Below are 19,383 nucleotides of genomic sequence, written 5' to 3'. Positions count from 1 at the left end.
GAAGATTTTACATTTTCCTATTTGAAAATTTCATATCCATAAAATTTTGGGATTTCCTAATTCAAAGATTTGAATTTTTTTTTTTTAACTTTCCATTGTGAAAGATTTATCTTTAAATTTCTAATTTCGGAACTCATCATATATTCTTCAAATTCTAATTTAGAAAACTTCAGATTCCTGATTTAGAAACTTCATAAGTTCCAATTTGACAGTTTTCTATTGATAATTTTCTTATTTAGAAGATTCTCATAAATTTCTATTTTGGACGATTTGAAAAATATTTGCATATAAATTTTTTATTGGCTTTAGATCATTGAACTAAATTAAGACTTTTTCAAATCTTTCTATGCAGAATTTGAGAAATCATGTAATAATTGAAATATCTTAGCCATAAGATTCGTTTGACATATCCGATATAAATCGACGATAATGATTGAACCAGTCTTGACCATAGTCTTCCTTGTTTGACCTTAGGATATTTCTTAGATAGAAGTAGAAACCGATCATTTTGACGAATTCAGTGTCTAACACCTTTCGAAACCCATAATTTGACCTCTTGTCGATTTATTTGATCCGTGAATCGATCCATATCCATTTGGAATTATTTTGGCTCTTAGACCTAAACTAGGTGGTAACTCCCATTTCTCATAAAATCTCTCATTTACAAATCGGACCCCTTCGCCATTTAGTGAAAAAAAGTCCAGACGATTTCACTATGGCTCAATTTTATTTTTTTTTTTTTTTTTTTTTTTTGTTGCCAAAGCCCATCTCAATAAGAGGCTCAAGTAAACTCCACGATCATATATTTACCAAAAAATTTAGCACAATTATTATGGAGTCTTTTTCCCCCTTAAAGTGAAAGTTGAAGTCAGAATGATATATATATATATATATATAAAATGAAAGATTAGCTAATTAAGACTGTTCAGATTTTCTTTGTCTAACGCTTTTTGAAAAATGCCAAAAAACCCATAAGCCGGCTAGGTCCCAAAGTCAAAGCCCACTGTGTAGGTGGGCCCAGGGTCAGATTCAAGCTCTTCTACTCTCATGAAGGTGTCAATGGATAGTCAAAATTTTGAATTCAAAAAATTGAATAATATCTGAAAATTTCAGATATTGAATTCGAATTCGGATAGTTTTATATATTTGAATCCATATCGAATACGGATTTGAATATTAACATTTCGAATCCGATAATATTTATTCGAAATAATATATAAAATATATTATTTTATTTTATTTATTTATTATATAATATATAATAAATTTTTTTTAATAATGAAAAATCAGTTGGATAAGGAAAAATTATGTTTATATATATATATATATATATATATATATATATATATATATATATACAAATTATACGAATTCTAATCGGATATTATCCGATATCCAATAGGATTATCAGATTCAAATTCGAATAGAGTTTTGAAACATCTATCGAATTCAGATTCGGATTAACATATCAAATAAAATTTTTAGATTCAAATTCAGATATTACTGTACCCGAACCGATAAGCATCCATTGACTACCCTAACTCTGATACAACCCAACTCGAAGACAAATATGTTACTATGAAATCCCAATCCCGAGGTAAGATTATGACAGTTTTGATTATCTGCAACACATTCTTATCTTTTACCAACTACAAAGAACAAAATATTTTTGAGTTGATCTTGTCCTTAAATTAAAAACACTAAAAATAGGATAGTTGACAACAAAAAAAAAAACGTTGGTATAAAAAATCTTGCACAAGATTTGATATTATCTTATCTGATACAAAAATTTAGATTAATTCATCTATGTTTGGGCCCTAAATAATCTATAAATACCACTTCAACTTACTTCATCATTCACTTTTATATTCAGCTCCAAAGTTATTTCTATTGAGACCAAAAGCATAGATGACTAAGCTCTCCTTCGCTCATTTCTTCATGTTTTCCCTTGTTGTCTTCTCAGGTTTGTTCATCCTTTTTACTTAGATAGTACTCTCTTGACGATAAAGACGACCCCAAAATTAATGAGATTTATTTTTTGCCATTAGCATTGTTTTTAACAGGTTGAATTTTTTATTTATGGGCCTATTGCGAATGAACATCCATAGAAAAACATTTATAGTTATTTTTCTATTTTGACTACATTAGTAATTTAGCTGTAATTTCACTTCAATACAAAATGTTTTTAATTTATATAATAACATTTCTCTAATAATCTATGTTTATAACTATAAATATTATTTGTCTATCATCTTTAAAAAAAAAAAAAAAAAACCACCTTGTTCCACCTATATATTGAGGTCAGCAAGATAAACCTTCTTATTTTTCATTGAATGCTGACTATGATATTATACAAGTTTAGCCTAAGAAGACTTGTGGGTTGTATTGGGTCAACGATTGATGTAAAATAGTTTGAAACCCTTATCGTTGATTGTGATCTAATGATTTTATTGTTTATGCAATTAATTGATTTTCAATTTTTCTTTTCTTTCTTCAGCTGTGTCGATGGTGCCTGGGGTAGAGGCTGTACGTAGATGCCAACAAATATTGGATCCCAATAAGTGCAATCTATATGGATGCCGAAAACAGTGCTACCAACAACATAATGGCAATGGAGACTGCATTGCTACTGACAAGGCTGCAGGGATCTATGCGTGTTATTGCTTCTATAATTGTTGAGTTTAAACCTTAATTTACTTTCCGTTCTTGTATACCAATGTAGTAGTAATAAAGAACAAGAACATTAATAAAAACTTAAGTTGGTTTTATTTTGTGGCATTAGATAATGTGTTCTTGACTATATATAGAAAATGCATGGTGGGGCACTTTTGGTCACCCAAAGTCTTAACCTATGAAACACTTGGCCCGTAGAGTTGTTGATTGGGTCCATTCACCTATTGGGCCCATAGAGTTGTTGATTGGGTTCATTTCTATTATATTAAATTTAAATACTATATTTTAGATTATTTTTTTATAATCATTTTGAATCAGATTCATTTATGACCGATCCACAAATATTGATCTTTGAATCAGATCAATTTGGATCTTGAACAATGGAAATTATATTGGATCTGGTTCGAATCTTAAAATAACACATCCTATTGGGCAGAGATCCAATAAATTTCTTATTAGATGATAACAATTTATTCTCCGGTTTTTATGAGAAAGGCTAGCCTTACTAACTTAGTAAAATAATAAGTGATTCCATCTCTAACAATTTCAACTAGAACTGATATTAGCCCCCCATTTTGATGAAAAGTAGAATAAAATAGTTCCAAACGGCTTTTGTAAGTTGCATGAATTTAATATCCATACAAAGCCCAAAATCAATATGAGTTACCCTGGCGTGAAACTATCAGAGTCAGGTTTGGACTTAGCCCATTTATGCCCCGTGTAGGAAAATTGATAATTGATTTGTAGGCCCATGACCAACTTATTTTTGGGGCCGAAGTCCATCCCAATACAGGCCCATGTAAACTTCACTGTCATATATCAATACAATTTTACCAAAAAAGTCAGCGTCAACTATTATGGTGGCTCTTTTTTCCTTCTTCAAGTGAAATTTGAAATCAGAATGAAATATAATTATTATAATAAAAAAAAATTATGAAAGATTAGCTAATTAAGACTGTTCAGATTTTTTTTTTTTTTTTTTTTAACACTAATGGAAAATTTTCAAAAAGCCCATGAGCTGGCTAGGTCCGAAAGTCAAAGCCTGCTGTGTAAGTGGGCCAAGGGTCGGACTCAGGCTTTGCTACTCTCATACAACCCGACCCGAAGAACAATCTGTTACTATGAGGTAAGATTTTAGACAGCAACACGTGCTTAATAAGGCCCATGAAATACGCAGCCCACTAAAATAAACTGTGGTGGGCCCTACATTACATATGTGTTTCAAACGTAAAGTGCAACAGCCTACATTTTATACAATACGACACGTTGTAGCTTATATGTTCTCACTCACATTATCCAACTTGAGAGCTAGTCTTCTCTCTGTATCGAACTATCGTTTCTCCATCCTTTTCTGCCTATCAACCACTGACTCAACAGTTAGGGGAAAGATTCGGTGAGTCGCACCGTACTGTTATCTTTTTTTCTTCACACGTTCAATGGTTCTTCTTTTGCTCATCAAGCTTTATATCTTAAAGAAAATTAGGGCTTTTGATCTTGTTTTGGGGAAGGATATTTAGGGTTTATGTAGCTTTGGACACTTTATGTGGTTTATACCTCAGTTACAAGTTCGAATTATGAAGTAAAATGCATAGTTTTAGTTGAATGTTTCATGAAGTGTTTTTTCCCCTGAAGTGACGCTCTAATTTCTTCTCTACATTTACCTTTTTTTTTTCTTCTAGAGTTCTCTCTTTATTAATTATTGTGAGTTCATATTTGTTCTCGCTATTTCAATCCTCTAGCTCGTATATTGTATGATTACACTTGAATTTTTATTAACTTTGATTGCACAAAATCCAACTTATTGTAGGAAATTTTGGTTTCAAAAAATGTTGGAGCTAATTATAGGATTCTGGTTTGCAATTGAAGTTTTAGTTTTTCATAATAGATTGATATTTTGAATGAGTTAATAATCTCAACTTAAATATAAAATAATAATAATAATAATAATAATCTAATTCTCAAAACGAAAAAATTCATTATTGAAACTTCAAAACAAATAATATAACCATTAGAAGAATGGTAGGGAACAACATTCACAGTACAAAAAACTATTGCCACGTCGTTAGTTGACTGGTAATCAGTTCATTGTCTTTTGTGTATACTTTTTCTCCCCGGTTTGGTTGCTATTGCGGGCCTTACGCAATCGACGGGATCATATAGTTTCAACACAACATAAGTCAACGAAAGGATTTCAGATGACCCACCAAAGGACAAAAGTCAGGATCTTTAAGAAAATGGATTCTTATTCGAAGAGTGCGCATAACCGCATTGATAAGCTCATGCTAACCCGCGAAACAAGTTAATGGGTCAATTTACTTGGCTTTCACTCCTCCCCTGTCAGCCTTGGTGACTACTCATATTGCGTGCTACCAGTAACCACCAAGAGCATAACAGAACACACAAGAACTCTTTAGACCCTAGTCTACTTTGCTCTTTGGGAACTTGCTTCCCTATCTAAACCCTCTTGAACTCCTAGAAAAGCAAGTTGAAGATCCATTAACCATGCCTAAGAAAGAAGCCAAGGATGGACATAATATGATTATCTTTCTTTCTCCACTAAAATCCATTATACCAATGAGTAACCCAAGAATATCCTAAGTGACATGATTGTATACTTAGTACTTTCTCCATGTTAACTTCGCCCACCATTCCAGGATGATATCACATTCTTGCTCTAGAGTCCAATTGTGTTAGTAATGTGAACTTTATCCAAAATTTGTTTATGACTAATAAACGTAAATTGGAATGGGGAGGGAAATAACATCCCTAAATCCTCTTTTAGCCTCAATGCTAGAACTTGAGACTAAATTTTGTATATACTACCGATTGAGCAAATCAGTCTAAAGTCCTTAAGATTCCCTGCCCTTGTTTTTGGATTCCCAAGTGATGAAAGTGCAATCAGATCAATGATTTGGATAGGAGTCTTTGTGGACTTCCTTGACATCTTTATAAGGTCCTTTTTATTGCTCCAACAGGACTCATAGAAAGCAATTGTGTCATGCCCCAAAATCCTAACATGCATCCTCATGCTTAAGTGTTAGAATCTCGAGGTGTGAGATATTTCTCATATAGTGATAAATACATATAACTCAATAATTTCAAACAATGATATTATATATAGAAACAAAAACATATAGTTATGGGATACATAAACAAAACAACAATCCTATCTCTCAACCCCCTTCATGTATAATAAAAGGAAATATTGGCACATATTGCCAAGAATATACTAACCTGCACTCTCAACATAAATTGACCTACTATCTATACACACAAACCTACTGATCTCAAAACTGCAACAATCATAAAGTTGATCATCAATCACTAGAACTTCCTGAAACTGCAATGATTGGTAGGGTGAGTAACAGGGGAGTTACTCAACAAGAAACATATATTTCTAAATCATAGTCCTAATATGCAAATTAATCATACAAATTCATGTGTAAACAATGCAGGTATATAAATCCATCTAAAATATTTCAATAACTGTGAAATAGAACATTTTCATAGGCCTAAAATATGAAACATACAACATCAACTCATAATATAACATACAATGGCAGAGTACTATAATAACGAGTTGAGGGTCACGACTGATGTGAACATCTCAGTTAAGATATGATTGATCCAATACTTCACTGGTGTGGAACCCCACTGTGAGTTCTTGATTTTATGGCCAGCCTCTGCCATACTTGGGTGACTAATTTTTCGGCTCAGGTTGGTGGTTGACCAAGGCCTTAAGAAACGGGCCAAATAAGTGGGGTCATTCTTTCTTGACTACTCTAGACTATTAATGATCATTGATTAATTATCTTTGTCTTTGCCAATTTAGCGTGCATGTAATCCTCAGTAAAACTCTATCATTTATACAACTATCTTTACATTTTGTTCTCTATTAAAGATAGAAAGAAAATTCCTGGATTCCTGTTATAATGTTAAGTTCTTATGCATCTCATACTACATAAGAAATCAGATATTGCAACTGTTATCGAGAATAACACATTTTTCTTTGTAGGCTTTCACAAACCCTTTAATTGATCACTAAAATAATATATAAGTAAAACATTTTTACTTTATTTTATTTCAAAATATGAACTTTTCTCTTTTTTTGAAATTTAAAACTTTTCTATTTTTCAAAAATATGAAACAAAAAATAACAGCCAAGTATGCGAGTTGAATACCCAGTCTATCACTCAACATAAATACACCCTCTATCTTTTCTTTTCTTTTTTTCATTTCATTTCATTTTTCCCTCATGTCTTACATGACAATGAGCCAAAGCATTTCCACTCATTTTTTTTCATGCCTTACACGATCCTTGAATCGAAGCATTCGTGATTTACACTACGTATGTCGAAGCATCTCACCACTGGGTATTCACTCCACATACACACTAAACTGAAAATCATAGTCTCAATAACATCACATCTCCAGTGTAACTTTATTATAAAGGAATTATAATCTCTTTTGAAAATCATTTTTTTTTTATCAATTCAAAACTTGAGTTTTCCTTTACAAAATGAATAAGACCATTTTTTTTAAATCACATTGAAATTCTCAAACATCAAATATCAATTTTTTCATAAATAATTCTCCTGCTCAAATAATTGAAATCATAGAAAAACTTGTTTTAATTTGTAATCTTCTTCCTTCTAAAATTCTTCCAAAAATCTTTTTTTTTTTCACAACAATATTTCTTACTTGTAAACTAAATGGTTAATTAAAACAGGTTTCTGATTAATCATAGACTATACTCGATTAGCTCAAGGCCATGCTCTATTATTGGTTTAATAATAAGAAATATAATTGATTTTTTTATTATTCAAAACCAATGTTTAAAAAAATAAAAACACGTTTACAAGTAAAACATATTACAACATTGTTTTGGTGTATCAACAAAAACTACCATAAGATAAATACAACATCGATATATCAAAATTATAATCTAACATCAGACCTTGATGTCTTGAATCTTTATTCAACTAGTCCAGCTTTTTATTCACTTTCACTTCCTAACGAGATCAACACCTAAATTTAAAGTCAAGAGATAAACAACTTTAAGAGTCAACTTCTCTCAATAGGTTTAACAGAAATAACTATGAATTAGCTCTTTATATTCATAAATATTCTTCTAAAATATTATTTTGGATCAACTAACTTAAATCATCAAATCAAACTCACACAAAATTATGTTTAACGACAGTTTTAAACCAACTAACAATACGTGATTGACTAAAAAAAACTATTCCATCACAATTATGATTAATAATCAACAAATTCCATGAAATTTATTCCCCAAGATACATAATAAAATTTTCAGGGCATTACAAATTGTGCCTCTCTCTCTAAGCTGGCATTGTACTCCCTGGAATCAGATTGCAAAATCAATTCCTTAGTACACACTAATTCCACATGTCCTGACTAATTATATATCTCATATATCCATGTTTAGTATTACTAGACTGTTATCTAGTAGAACACACGGTATTGTCATATATGAAGGAGTTAGTTTTGCAATGCAGCAACTTGGGGTGTATGTTCTGGACTACTACTTATTAATGCTTATACGTGCTTATAAAAGATTTTTTTTGTTGGTGAAACTGTACTAAGCCATATATATGAGCCCTACCTTTATATTATCAACTTTTTTTTCCTTGAACTCTAGTCTTCAAAATATGGTGCAGTTATTAGACAATTTTGCTCTAACATGTGTTTTTATGAACCAGATCTTTTTGAGATGAAAATGCTTATCCAAGCAAGCTCGAGAGGTCTCTCACATTACTCTGTGATCGGCTTGGCGGGCTCACTAACTCAATCCACTTTCTGTATTCCCTCATTTTTTTTTCAGAAAAATGGCCTTAGCAGCTCTGTCATTTCCACCCCCTTTTCTTCATCTTCTTCTTCTGGTCTCTCTAGAAAAAAGTTGTACCAAAAATCAAGACAGCCAGTTGTTTCTTTATTGGATATTTGTGGAACCAAGATTGACAAGGATGGTAAGATACCCCACCTTCAAAAATCACATTTTTACGTTTTGGGTTTTGAGTTTTGTGTTTTTTTGTAGGTGTTTTTTTTTTTTCTTTTGTAGTTCTAATTTAGTGGGACTTGTGATTCTCACATGGTAGATGTAGTGCGGGATGATCCTACAAACAATGTCCCAGATACTATATTTTCAAAACTTGGCTTGCAACTTCACAGGAGGGACCAGCACCCAATTGGGATCTTGAAGAATGCAATATATAACTATTTTGACATGAATTACTCAACCAAGTTTGTTAAGTTCGATGATCTGTGCCCAATTGTTTCTGTAAAAGAGGTATGGTTTGGGTTTGTCTAGGAATTTTCACTAGCCATTTTGCTGAATGCAACTTTCTTATTAGCTTCTTTCTGTTATATTTGGAAATTTTAGTTTAAACTGCTAATGAGTTGTCCTATACGGTATAACTAAATTCTGTTGACGATATTCTATTTGTGCTTTTTTTTTTTTTTTTTTTTCTGTTTTTCTTTTTTTTCTTTTTCTCATTTGATTCACTGCTTATGTTTAGAGGGTGGGCTTCAAGAAAACAAACAGGTAGACTATGCAACTTAATTTTGGTTTTCAACTTCTTTATTTAGACTGCATATTGGAAAAACATAAGCTTGGAATACTTGCATCCATGTTTTATTAGCTAAGCAAAAAATAACAAAGAAATTATGCTTACCCCATAGTTGAGAAGTCTCAACACTACCCCATTTTTTACTGTATCTTCTGCCTAGCTGTTTTGGTGTGTGGGGTGTATGACTTGAGTGAGACTAGCTGTGTGCACAATTGATTATTTCTGCGCCTAATTTTTTTTGCAAATTTGGAAGCAATGACCTATTAGGTTTCGTTAAAGCTTTTTGCTACTGAGTACTAACCAAAATAATTAAAGAATTTGAGTTATGTTTGTAATTCACTTTTATTTCTAAAGTACTGCAAACATTTTGAGTGATGATTATTGGAAATTGAGAATTTTTGTGCGAGGATAAGAAATTGCGTGTGCCTCCGTCAATTCTTTTGAGTTTCATTCTTGTGAACGTACTCCCCAAGCAGGATACTTAACGCGTTAGCTACAGCACTGACCCCCACTCGATGACGAGTCGAGTAGTGTTATCTTCTATTGGGGGGGAATTACCACTAATGCCACCCAATTGGTACGGCGACTTTCTTAGCCCTTGCCCTAAGGTTGCCGCCTCTCCCTACAATGTTGCGTCTACCCCGGTATTCCATCGCCACCATATGCTAATAGCTGTTTGGTATGCTAATAGTTGTTGGTGTTGGGAACTTCTTTCCTTGGTGTAAGTCATTGGGCTCAAATCCCTACCAACTATTAATAATAATAAAATGTACACATGAATTAGTTCTCCAAACCACTGAGTCAACTAAAAACTTGGACTATGACTTGGCAGATCTCTAGTTAACTCAACCTGATGAATGTGATTTTTGACTTATCCGGCATGTTGTTTTGGAATATTTAGAAGGAATGGAATAAACAAATTTCTGAAAGTAACAATGGGTCCCACTTATGGACAAATATTCAAAATTTAATTCCTAGGTTAAAAGTACAAATACTTTAACCCTTGAGTATAGCATGACTTAAAGCGCATAACTGATCGTATGGTAACTCAAGGAATTAATTGATTTTGTTGCTTCTAGTCTAATTGGCTTTTTTTTAATGTCAGAACAACTCTTATTCTTATGAAGAAAATATTGTCAAAATAAGGCTTTTTGGGCTTCAGTAACTTTGAACCAATCCATGATGCTTTTATTTTTTGATGTTGCTCTATCATGTTAAAAAGAATAAGGCTTTTCATTTCTCTTGTTTTATTAATGTTATCCATTTCATTTGTAATGTTTGAATCCTGAATGGTGGCCCTTGGTGGGTAATCTTTTAGGTAAATGGTTATGGAGGTTTGGTGAAGAGAGGGAAAGATTGTGGAGGAGGGTGGTGCATGCAAAATATGGTGAAAAAATGTTTGGTTGATATAGTGGGGAGTCGAAAGGGACTTATGTTTGTAGTGTGAGGAGGGGGATCTTGAAGGAGGTCAGTGATTTTGAGAAAAAGAAAAGTTTTAGGGTGGGATCAGGGAATAAGATTCGATTTTGGGAAGATAGGTGGTGTGGGAATTTGACTCTAGCATTTCAATTCCCATCTTTGTATGCTTGTTCATTAAGAAAGAATTGTTCAATTAAACAATCTCTGATTCACAATGAGAATACTTTTACTTGGGACTTGGGTTTTAGGAGGAACCTTCAACGATAGGGAGATAATCGAGGTGACATCTCTTCTCAACCTTTTAAATGAAATCCAATTCAAGGAGAACGTTCACGATAAGAGGGAGTGGGTCAAGGCCAAAGATAAAAGATTTACTGTTAGATCTTTTTACTAAGCACTCCTTCCAAGGTCTCAAAATTCACACCCAACCTATGTCATTTGGTCATCTTTTATCCCGACCAAAGTATCATTTTTCATTTGGCTCGCCTCCTTAGGGAGGATTCTTACTTTAGACAACTTGATATCTTGATGGTGGATCACTCCCAATTTTTGTCTTCTTTGTATGAATGATGGGGAATCCGTGGATCATACCTTTACTCATTGCTCTTTTTCACAAGGTATTTAGTGTTCTTTTCTCTCCTTATTTTATGAGTTGGGTTATCCCCAATAATTTCTATTCTTTGCTACAAGGGTGAGGTTATAATATATTTTCTCATAAAAAGAGGCATGTGTGGTCTATTCTTCCTTCGGCCATAACGTAGGGTCTTTGGAAGGAGAGAAACAATAGGGTGTTCAAAGGCAAGGAGAAAAACGAGCACATGGTTTATATGAAGATATATGGGTTGATGTTCTTTTGGGCTAAACTAAACAAGGAGTTCACCGGGGTTTTCTTTGAAGACCTTGTGTTTAGATGGGAGAGCTTGTGTAGCTCTTAGTTTTCCTTGTTGTTTTTCCCTTGGTTCTTGTTTGTGTTTCGATTATGCTTTGTTTTGACTTCTTTTTTTTCTGTTTTGGGGGCTATCTCGGCCTCCATTGTACTCTTTCTCATTCAAAATATTTATAAAATCTTTATACTTATCAAAAACAAACATAGCATGGAACATTGTATTCATTGCTGTGACTGTAGATCTACTTCTTGCAGAACTTTGATGATGTCTTGGTTCCTGCTGACCATGTAAGCAGGAGTTACAATGACACGTACTACGTTGATGCTCAAACTGTCTTGAGATGCCATACTAGTGCTCATCAAGCAGAGCTATTGAGGACGGAACACACTCATTTCCTTGTAACTGGAGATGTTTACCGTAGGGATTCTATTGACTCAACTCATTACCCTGTATTCCATCAGGTTTCTTTGTCACTGATTCTTGTATTCATATTTACATGAATAGTTTTATTCATAGTTTTCTATCCAATAGTTTCTAAAAGTTTTCTTGTTTTTGGATGAATTGATATCTCAAATGGGCAGATGGAAGGGGTTCGTGTTTTCTCTCCAGATGAGTGGGAGAAGTCAGGCATGGACGCCACATCTTACGCAGCAACAGATCTAAAGAAATGCCTTGAGGGTTTGGCACGCCACTTATTCGGTATACTTGGATTGAAACCTTTTATCTTTTGATCAATAATTGATCTCAATGGCTGCTGTACTGGGGATTGTATGAGTTATTTTAAGATACATTATTTTCTGAACCGATATCAATCATATTCTGGTGAAATTTACAGGTGCGGTGGAAATGCGTTGGGTTGATACATACTTTCCATTCACCAATCCATCTTTTGAACTTGAGATATATTTTCAGGTCTGATTTTGGACTTTTTTCTCTCTATATATATAAATAGCAGATACAATCATGGTTTTAAAACTCGTCTGAGACTGAGATGTATCGCTCGATAACTCGGTATCAGAGCTGAACGAGACCAACTCACAATTTACTTTTTTGACCTAGATTTAATACCTCACGTTGATTTTTTTGAGTTTTTGAACGAGACGTCTCAAACGTATCGGAAAACTCATCCGGGACGACTCGGTATCGGGCCTGGACAAGACAAGACGTGAAACTGAGTTTTAAAACCATGGATACAATTGATTTTTGATCACTCAAAAATACAGGAAATTGATTATATAGAACTTGCTTTTAATCATCATCATCATCATCATCAAAGCCTTATCCCAAAATTTTGGAGTAAACTAACTAATTAACTATATATATATATATACTGATAGTTTGTTTCAATCACTTTGGATGGAATTGTTAATGGAGGAACATAATTCATTCAGCCTGCCCAAAAATTTTTTGGATGAGCTTTTGATGAGGGAAAAAGATATGAAAATATGCTTTGGAATTTTATGAAATGATAAAATAAGCTTAATGATGACCATTATGATGAATGATAAGCATGAATCACAATCATGACACATCATGCTACAATAAACAGCCAGTTGTCGTGAGAGAAAATATGAGCAATAATGCTTGATACATCCTTGCACAAGTATCTGAAAGACCTTGAGTCAAACTTATTGAGTTGAATTATCATAATCGGGTATTTTATCCCAAAATGTATGTTTAGTACTCTACAGAACTTATTATTGTGTATCTGACACTGTTTCAGGATAAATGGTTGGAGGTTTTGGGTTGTGGAGTGACAGAGCAGGAAATATTAAAGAGGAGTTGTAAAATGAATAATGTTGCATGGGCTTTTGGACTTGGATTGGAGCGGCTTGCAATGGTTCTTTTTGAGATACCTGATATTCGGCTTTTCTGGTCAACTGATGAGCGGTTTACCTCACAAGTATGTCTACAAACCAACTATGTATATCAGCATTCATTTACTTATCAGTTATTTTTGCAACACAGACATGATAAAAAAATTCAGATGCCGCTGACTCGTGTTTGAAATGTGACTTGCGTTACGTGCCCTTTAGTTAGTTTGATATTATTGCTAACGGAGGCATGACACTAGTCACAATATCAACATGAACCTACAATGGCTGAATTTGTTCAAGGGGATATTTGTAAGTTGTGGAAGTGTAGGGGGTACTACAAATTACTTTTGACCAACGTTGGTCTTGCAAAATGAGGCTTTATATTTCCCTCACTTTTGGTGCATTTTAATGCTTTAAAAAATGTGCACAGATAATTGAAATTCTAAGATTTATTGCTTGTTGCATACAGTTTTCTAAAGGCCAGCTTGGGGTCAAGTTCAAGCCATTTTCAAAGGTGTGGAAATTGTCCTTTATCCAAGTGTACTTAATTCTAATATGCGCCATTCTAAGAGGGTGGTATTCACTTGTTAAAGAGGATTAGAAAGTTCATTATTGCAGAATGACCAAAGCCTCATTGATATTTCATGGGGTTCTGATGTTTCAGATAGTTCTTTGAAACTAAATTTTGAGGCAAGTTGATTAGTAGTTTGTTGGTGAAGGCAGGTTTTAAACCTTGGCTTCAAGACTCGGTTTTTGGGATCAATTCAGGAAGCCCCGATCCTGAGTCAAATACCTTGTGATACAAAACCAATTCGAGTTTTCATTTGTTTTTGTTTCTTTTGTTTTGTGGACTTTCACTAAGACGTCAACTACAAGAAATGAAGAGGAGGAATGTTCCTCCATATGTGATGGAGATGTTCCAAGCCTTGGATCAAACAGCTGAAGGTTTCATCCAACATCTCCAAATTACCCCCTTATTTGCTCGTGAGCCCCACCAGGCAACTTGATTCCCAAAAATAAAAAATAAAAATAAAATCGAGAGGAAAGCAAGGCCTTTTTGTTAGCTGCATATGATTCTTCGACAATTTACCTCATTGTGGGTTTTTTGCTGTTCTACTACCTCAATTAAAAAAAATATATTCAGAAACCCTCCCATCTCTCAGACTGAAATCAAGAGAAGAAATCAAATTCTGGTTTGGATTGTCAGAAAAGGACATTGAATGGATTCCAACTGATTTCTGCTTGAAATTTTGAGGGATATTGCTCAGAATTTCGATGGGAGATGATATTAGGGAGAGAAGTAAAAGTGGACTTGGTCAGTCCTATGTCAAGACCCCTTGAAATTTTGAGTAGGTACTGCTGATCCTGAGTCAAAGTGGCTGATCCAACTCAGGATCGGCTGAGTTTTGAAACCATGTTTTGAACCCTGGTACGTGGTATCATTACTCATATACTTCTAATAATTAAAAGAGGAACAGTTACGTTTTTATTGCTACATTCTTAGATGTTCGGAGATCTGTATTCTCAGTTTGGCTTTTTACATTGAGAATTGAGCTTGTCTTTTGCAGTTTCCTCCTTGTTACAAGGACATGAGCTTTTGGATCAATGAGTCATTCACTGAGAACAATTTATGCGAAGTTGTTAGAGGTGTTGCTGGGGATCTTGTGGAGGAGGTAGCATCTTTAGATTTTATTTATTTATTTATTTATTTATTGGCTGGTAAATTTTCTTCTAGTGTGTAGATTTTTCAGTTTTTAGACGTTTTTTTCTAATTGGTAAACCTGTTTTTAATGGGATCAGTAACTTGGTGATGGTGAGAATTGAACCCAAGTCTAGGGTATCAGCACACCCATAGACTTCACCAACTAGGCTAAGTGGCACCTTCAGTTATAGACATTGTTGTCTCAACTATTTCTACTGTTTTAAAACATTACTACATGTAAGGAAGTAATCTGATATAGGTGCACTCTATCAGATAATGGAGTATATCCAAGTATGGAATTAGTGCAATGTGAGTTCTTCATAGGAGGGTATAACTGCCTGTAAGTGATGAAGTATTAATTATTGAATTAGGCAGCTCTGTGAAGAAACAAATATGAATCTTATAGAAGCTAATCTAAAAGTATATATGGGAAAGCAGCTAGAATCAAAGTTTTTTTCTTTTGTTGGTAATTAAAATTATATTAAGATATAAAAAAAAGAAGGGCGGTTGAGGGAACCAGCCCATGAACAAGACAGACAACCAATATTACATCAAAGCTAAATTACATATAAATACCATCTAACTAGGAAATCTTCAAATAAAAAAAAATTAAAAAAAAACTTTTTAAGTTCTTTGAATACTTTTCCCCAGAAAAACAACAAACCCATGATTGAAGTGATCATATCTTGCATCAACTATTCCTTCTCTTAAAAAATACAGATATTTTCTCTCCTTCTAAGTGCGCCAACATATAGCGAAGGGAGTAATGCTCGACAGGATTCTCTTGGAGTTAGCAAAGGGAGATCCCCACTGAGACCAAACGTGAAACAATGTTCTAGTCGAGCTAGGAAAGCACCCACTGACACCAAATGGAGAAAGGAAAAGAGACCAAATTACGTGAGCTAGGTTACAACAGTGAATAAGCCACAAGGGAACAAAGGAGGGTAAGAAAGTCCCTCAACAAAAATTGAAAAGTTGAGAAGGCACAAGCTCCCAAGAGTTGCGGGATCCAAACTTAATTCATCAAAATTGAAACCCTTAAATTGTTTAAGAATGAACTTTACCTATGATTTTTATTTTTTTAACCTATCAACAGATTCACCACTAGATTTGCAGAAATAGCACATATTCATGACGATCTTTTTCCCAATTAATCAAATGATTGACGATGAAAGACCTTTGAATGTACGATGTAGCATTCCTGGCAAAAAATGGTCTGAGTGTTGTGGATAACACGAATTGGTTTAGCAGAAGCTAAGCATATAAAATAAATTGAAAACTAGGTATTAGCCTACGGAAACGGTTTTGGTAACCATACTGTTGACCCAATTCTTTTTCTAAAGCGCAAAGTTTAGTTTGAGAATTCACACCCTTGTTTGATTAAGAAAATTTGTCTTAAAGTTTTTCTGTAATATGAGAAATTTTAATTAATGGAAAAGAGAGTTTGGGGTTATCATTATCCCCCAAAATACTAAAGAGGGCAATGAGCGGCATCTTTGGTAAGACTGCATTGTCATTCTTTGCTGGAAAGTTCACTCAATATATTTACAATGCCCTTAATATGGTATTTGAAAGTCTTCAAACCTTGTTGAGGCACGAATGTATATGTTAAATTAGGAAGGTCCAAGATGAAATGAACACCTTTACACATCAAAGTTTCCTTGTTTTGAATTGAACGGCTTAATTTGTAGTTTATCTAAATTATTATAATTTATGTTTGCCAACAGGTGCTATTGATCGATAATTTCACCAACAAAAAGGGAATGACCAGTCATTGTTATAGGATTGCATATCGCTCAATGGAGCGTTCACTTACAGACGAGGAGATAAATCAGTTGCAGGTATTAAAATAAAAGGAGTTTTATATAATGCATTATGAAAATAACCCATTGTACATTATTTATTTATTTTTGCTTGTGTTGCAGTGGAATGTAAGAGAAGAGGCTCAGAACAAGTTGAATATTGTTCTGAGATGAGATTCTTTTGGTGTTAAATCCAACACTGAATTTTCATGTAAGAATCCCCTCCATATTCAATTTATTGGTTTTGAGTGAAAGTTATTATAACTATAGAAGATTTCTAAGATTTTGATGAAGGAGAATTCTCCAAAAATTATAAATAATCAATGTTTTGGGCAGATTGGACACCTATGGATTGGTCATAACAGCCCAATAGTACATTTTTTATTAAATGATCATCATAATCCCAACATTATTTTTCAAGATTCTTTATTTCTTGATATTAGAATGTGTCTTAGATCGATTTTTTTTTCTGAGTCCAACCATGTTCACTCCCATTTTAATTTTTGGCATTTCCCTTTAGGTCCTTACTAAGTTCTTTGATTTCTACTTGACACATGTGTAGATTTCCCAAGAATAAGTGAAGATGATGTCCTTGCACTTTTTTACAGGTATCTGCCTTACCCACATTACACTGCACTGTTAGCTTTCTTGTGCTTCCTATGGCACAAAATCTACAAAATTGGCATAAACCAATGGGTTTAATGATCAACTGGAACAACCTTGAAATTTCATAAAATATAGAGGTTTCTGAAAAATTTTAAAAGGTTAAAGATAAACTAAAATGCTCTATAAACTTATTGAACTTTATTTACCCAGATACTTTAAAATGGGTGTCATCTCTATAGCATATACTTCAATTTTTGTATGATATCCAATATAATTTAGAGTGGCAATGTTGCCTCCATACCGAATAAGCGAAAAATTCAAGGGCGGGTCAATATATCTATGGTTACTTGGTAAAATTTGTATTTATCGTCCCTTATACAATCAATGTATATAGCAATAAAATTAAGGAAAGTTTGTAATTTTATGGGTGATAATTTTATAGTATCTTTCGGATTATTGGGTTAAAGGAGGATGAATCATTCCTTTAAGTTTCTTAAAATCACAAAATTACCAAAATACTTTATTTCAATCATTAAGTCACTTGAGTATCTCTCACTGGTGCATGTTAAATGTTTGTAGGTTGCAGCTTAATGGAAATAACTGCAGAGTGTACCAATAGCTTATTATACGTACTGTCCTCATTTACGTGAACGGTCTTTTACTGTATGTTGGAATTTTCTCCTAGGTAAAAAGAGAAACTTGAAATTTGCTTGGGCTTATCTTCTTGGCCAGAAATTGAAGGCTTTTGGCTGAAGGAAATTTTATGGCTGATGGACCATTTGGAAGGAGAGAAGTTATGGTTTCTTCAAAGATTAAAAGGAATCAATGTACGTGCTAGAAGTTACACAATTATCTTGAAAGGGCTTTGGGTTATGAGAGAATGTTTGTGAAGCTCAGACTAAAGTATTTAAAATAAGTAGAAAAGTGCTTTGAAGAGATATTAGTATGCAGCCAGTGAATTTATGGCTTGTATGAAGCAGATTTCTTATGGTTTTGACATTTTTTTAAATATATTTCAAGAAAGCTGAGATTAATTTCATAACCTCATGGTCTCAACAAAGCACCAAAGAAAATAACTTTTGATTGTTAGCACGTGTGTGATGTATAATGGGCTTTTTTTAAAGCATTGATTGCACATGGTTTTAATACCAAGTTAATTAAAATAAGGCATATGGGTTGGTCAGGCATATGGGTTGGTCTAAGTCAAATCCTTCCAAACCTATTGAAATTAATAATTAAAAATATGTATAAATGTTTAAACAATAATTTTCTTTTTTCCTTCTTGGTTGGAAATTCGAATAGAAGGTATAGACACAAAATCATATATTTCATAGATACACAAATATTAAAATTCTTATAATCAAGTACTTAAATATTTGGATGAGATGGTTGATATTTCATACAAAATAAAAATTGAGCTTAAGTCATGGTGGAAATCCAACTTGCCCATTACCACCATGAAGATATCAGTTGAGAAGCCATCTCCTTTACATGAATCATGGGCCATTTTATGTTTGAAACAGATGAAACGTGCACCATCACATTTTAATGAAGAATAATGCTGAAGTGACTTCAAGATTAGACCTCTCATCACACACCCTGACATGAAACTGTATGAGAATCATAGATGCTTTTCCTTGAGATACGAGTGAAAAAGCATCTATGGTTACCATCCACTTTGATGTCACAATGTACTATATGAGAGATCCGATCTTGAGGTCACTTCAGCACGACACTTTAGAGAATATTGAGATAACTCTGGTAGCTTCTCAAACTGTTGAATGCCCTCTTGACCTTGGTCTTATATGTCAATAAAAAAAAGTCATCTCATTGCCATCTTGGAAATCATCTTATACAAGATGTTAAAGATAATTTTTCATTAGT

General features: G+C 33.5%; 1 protein-coding gene and 1 long non-coding RNA gene across 11 annotated transcripts; both read left to right on the top strand.

The window, feature by feature from the left end:
* The first annotated feature begins 1,869 nt into the window (after positions 1–1,869).
* Positions 1,870–2,768, top strand: LOC147396831 (uncharacterized). The gene is made up of 2 exons (XR_015180352.1): positions 1,870–1,963; positions 2,498–2,768. It is a non-coding gene; the product is annotated as an uncharacterized LOC147396831 (long non-coding RNA).
* A 1,156-nt stretch (positions 2,769–3,924) lies between these two features.
* LOC147396830 (phenylalanine--tRNA ligase, chloroplastic/mitochondrial-like) lies at positions 3,925–18,541 on the top strand. 10 transcript variants are annotated; one of them, XR_015181015.1, is made up of 14 exons: positions 3,925–4,066; positions 8,400–8,666; positions 8,796–8,986; positions 11,827–12,033; positions 12,154–12,271; positions 12,408–12,484; positions 13,296–13,475; positions 13,859–13,903; positions 14,958–15,062; positions 16,819–16,932; positions 17,017–17,104; positions 17,456–17,501; positions 18,079–18,128; positions 18,232–18,541. XR_015181015.1 is itself a non-coding variant. In XM_086452040.1 (12 exons), the coding sequence occupies exons 2-11, from the start codon at positions 8,411–8,413 to the stop codon at positions 17,065–17,067; spliced, it is 1,344 nt and encodes a 447-aa protein (XP_086308166.1). In that variant the 5' UTR covers positions 3,925–4,066; positions 8,400–8,410; the 3' UTR covers positions 17,068–17,104; positions 18,232–18,541. The 10 variants fall into 10 exon arrangements, 3 of the variants coding, with proteins under 3 accessions (XP_086308166.1, XP_086308165.1, XP_086308164.1); XR_015181017.1 differs by lacking the exon at positions 17,456–17,501; XR_015181016.1 differs by lacking the exon at positions 18,079–18,128.
* Positions 18,542–19,383: the final 842 nt, after the last annotated feature.

Source organism: Akebia trifoliata, chromosome 8, assembly GCF_017979445.1.
Source record: "Akebia trifoliata isolate Shusen 1 chromosome 8, ASM1797944v1, whole genome shotgun sequence".
NCBI lineage: Eukaryota > Viridiplantae > Streptophyta > Magnoliopsida > Ranunculales > Lardizabalaceae > Akebia > Akebia trifoliata.
The sequence above is the reverse complement of the archived record's forward strand: the minus strand, read 5'-3'. Positions and strand labels throughout refer to the sequence as shown.

Bases quoted from the DNA above. Each gene is read 5' to 3' on its own strand.
- LOC147396830 (XM_086452040.1), top strand. From the start codon at position 8,411: ATGAAAATGCTTATCCAAGCAAGCTCGAGAGGTCTCTCACATTACTCT. The intron at 12,034-12,153 runs GTTTCTTTGTCA...TCAAATGGGCAG, and splicing joins ATTACCCTGTATTCCATCAG to ATGGAAGGGGTTCGTGTTTT. The intron at 16,933-17,016 runs GTATTAAAATAA...CTTGTGTTGCAG, and splicing joins AGGAGATAAATCAGTTGCAG to TGGAATGTAAGAGAAGAGGC.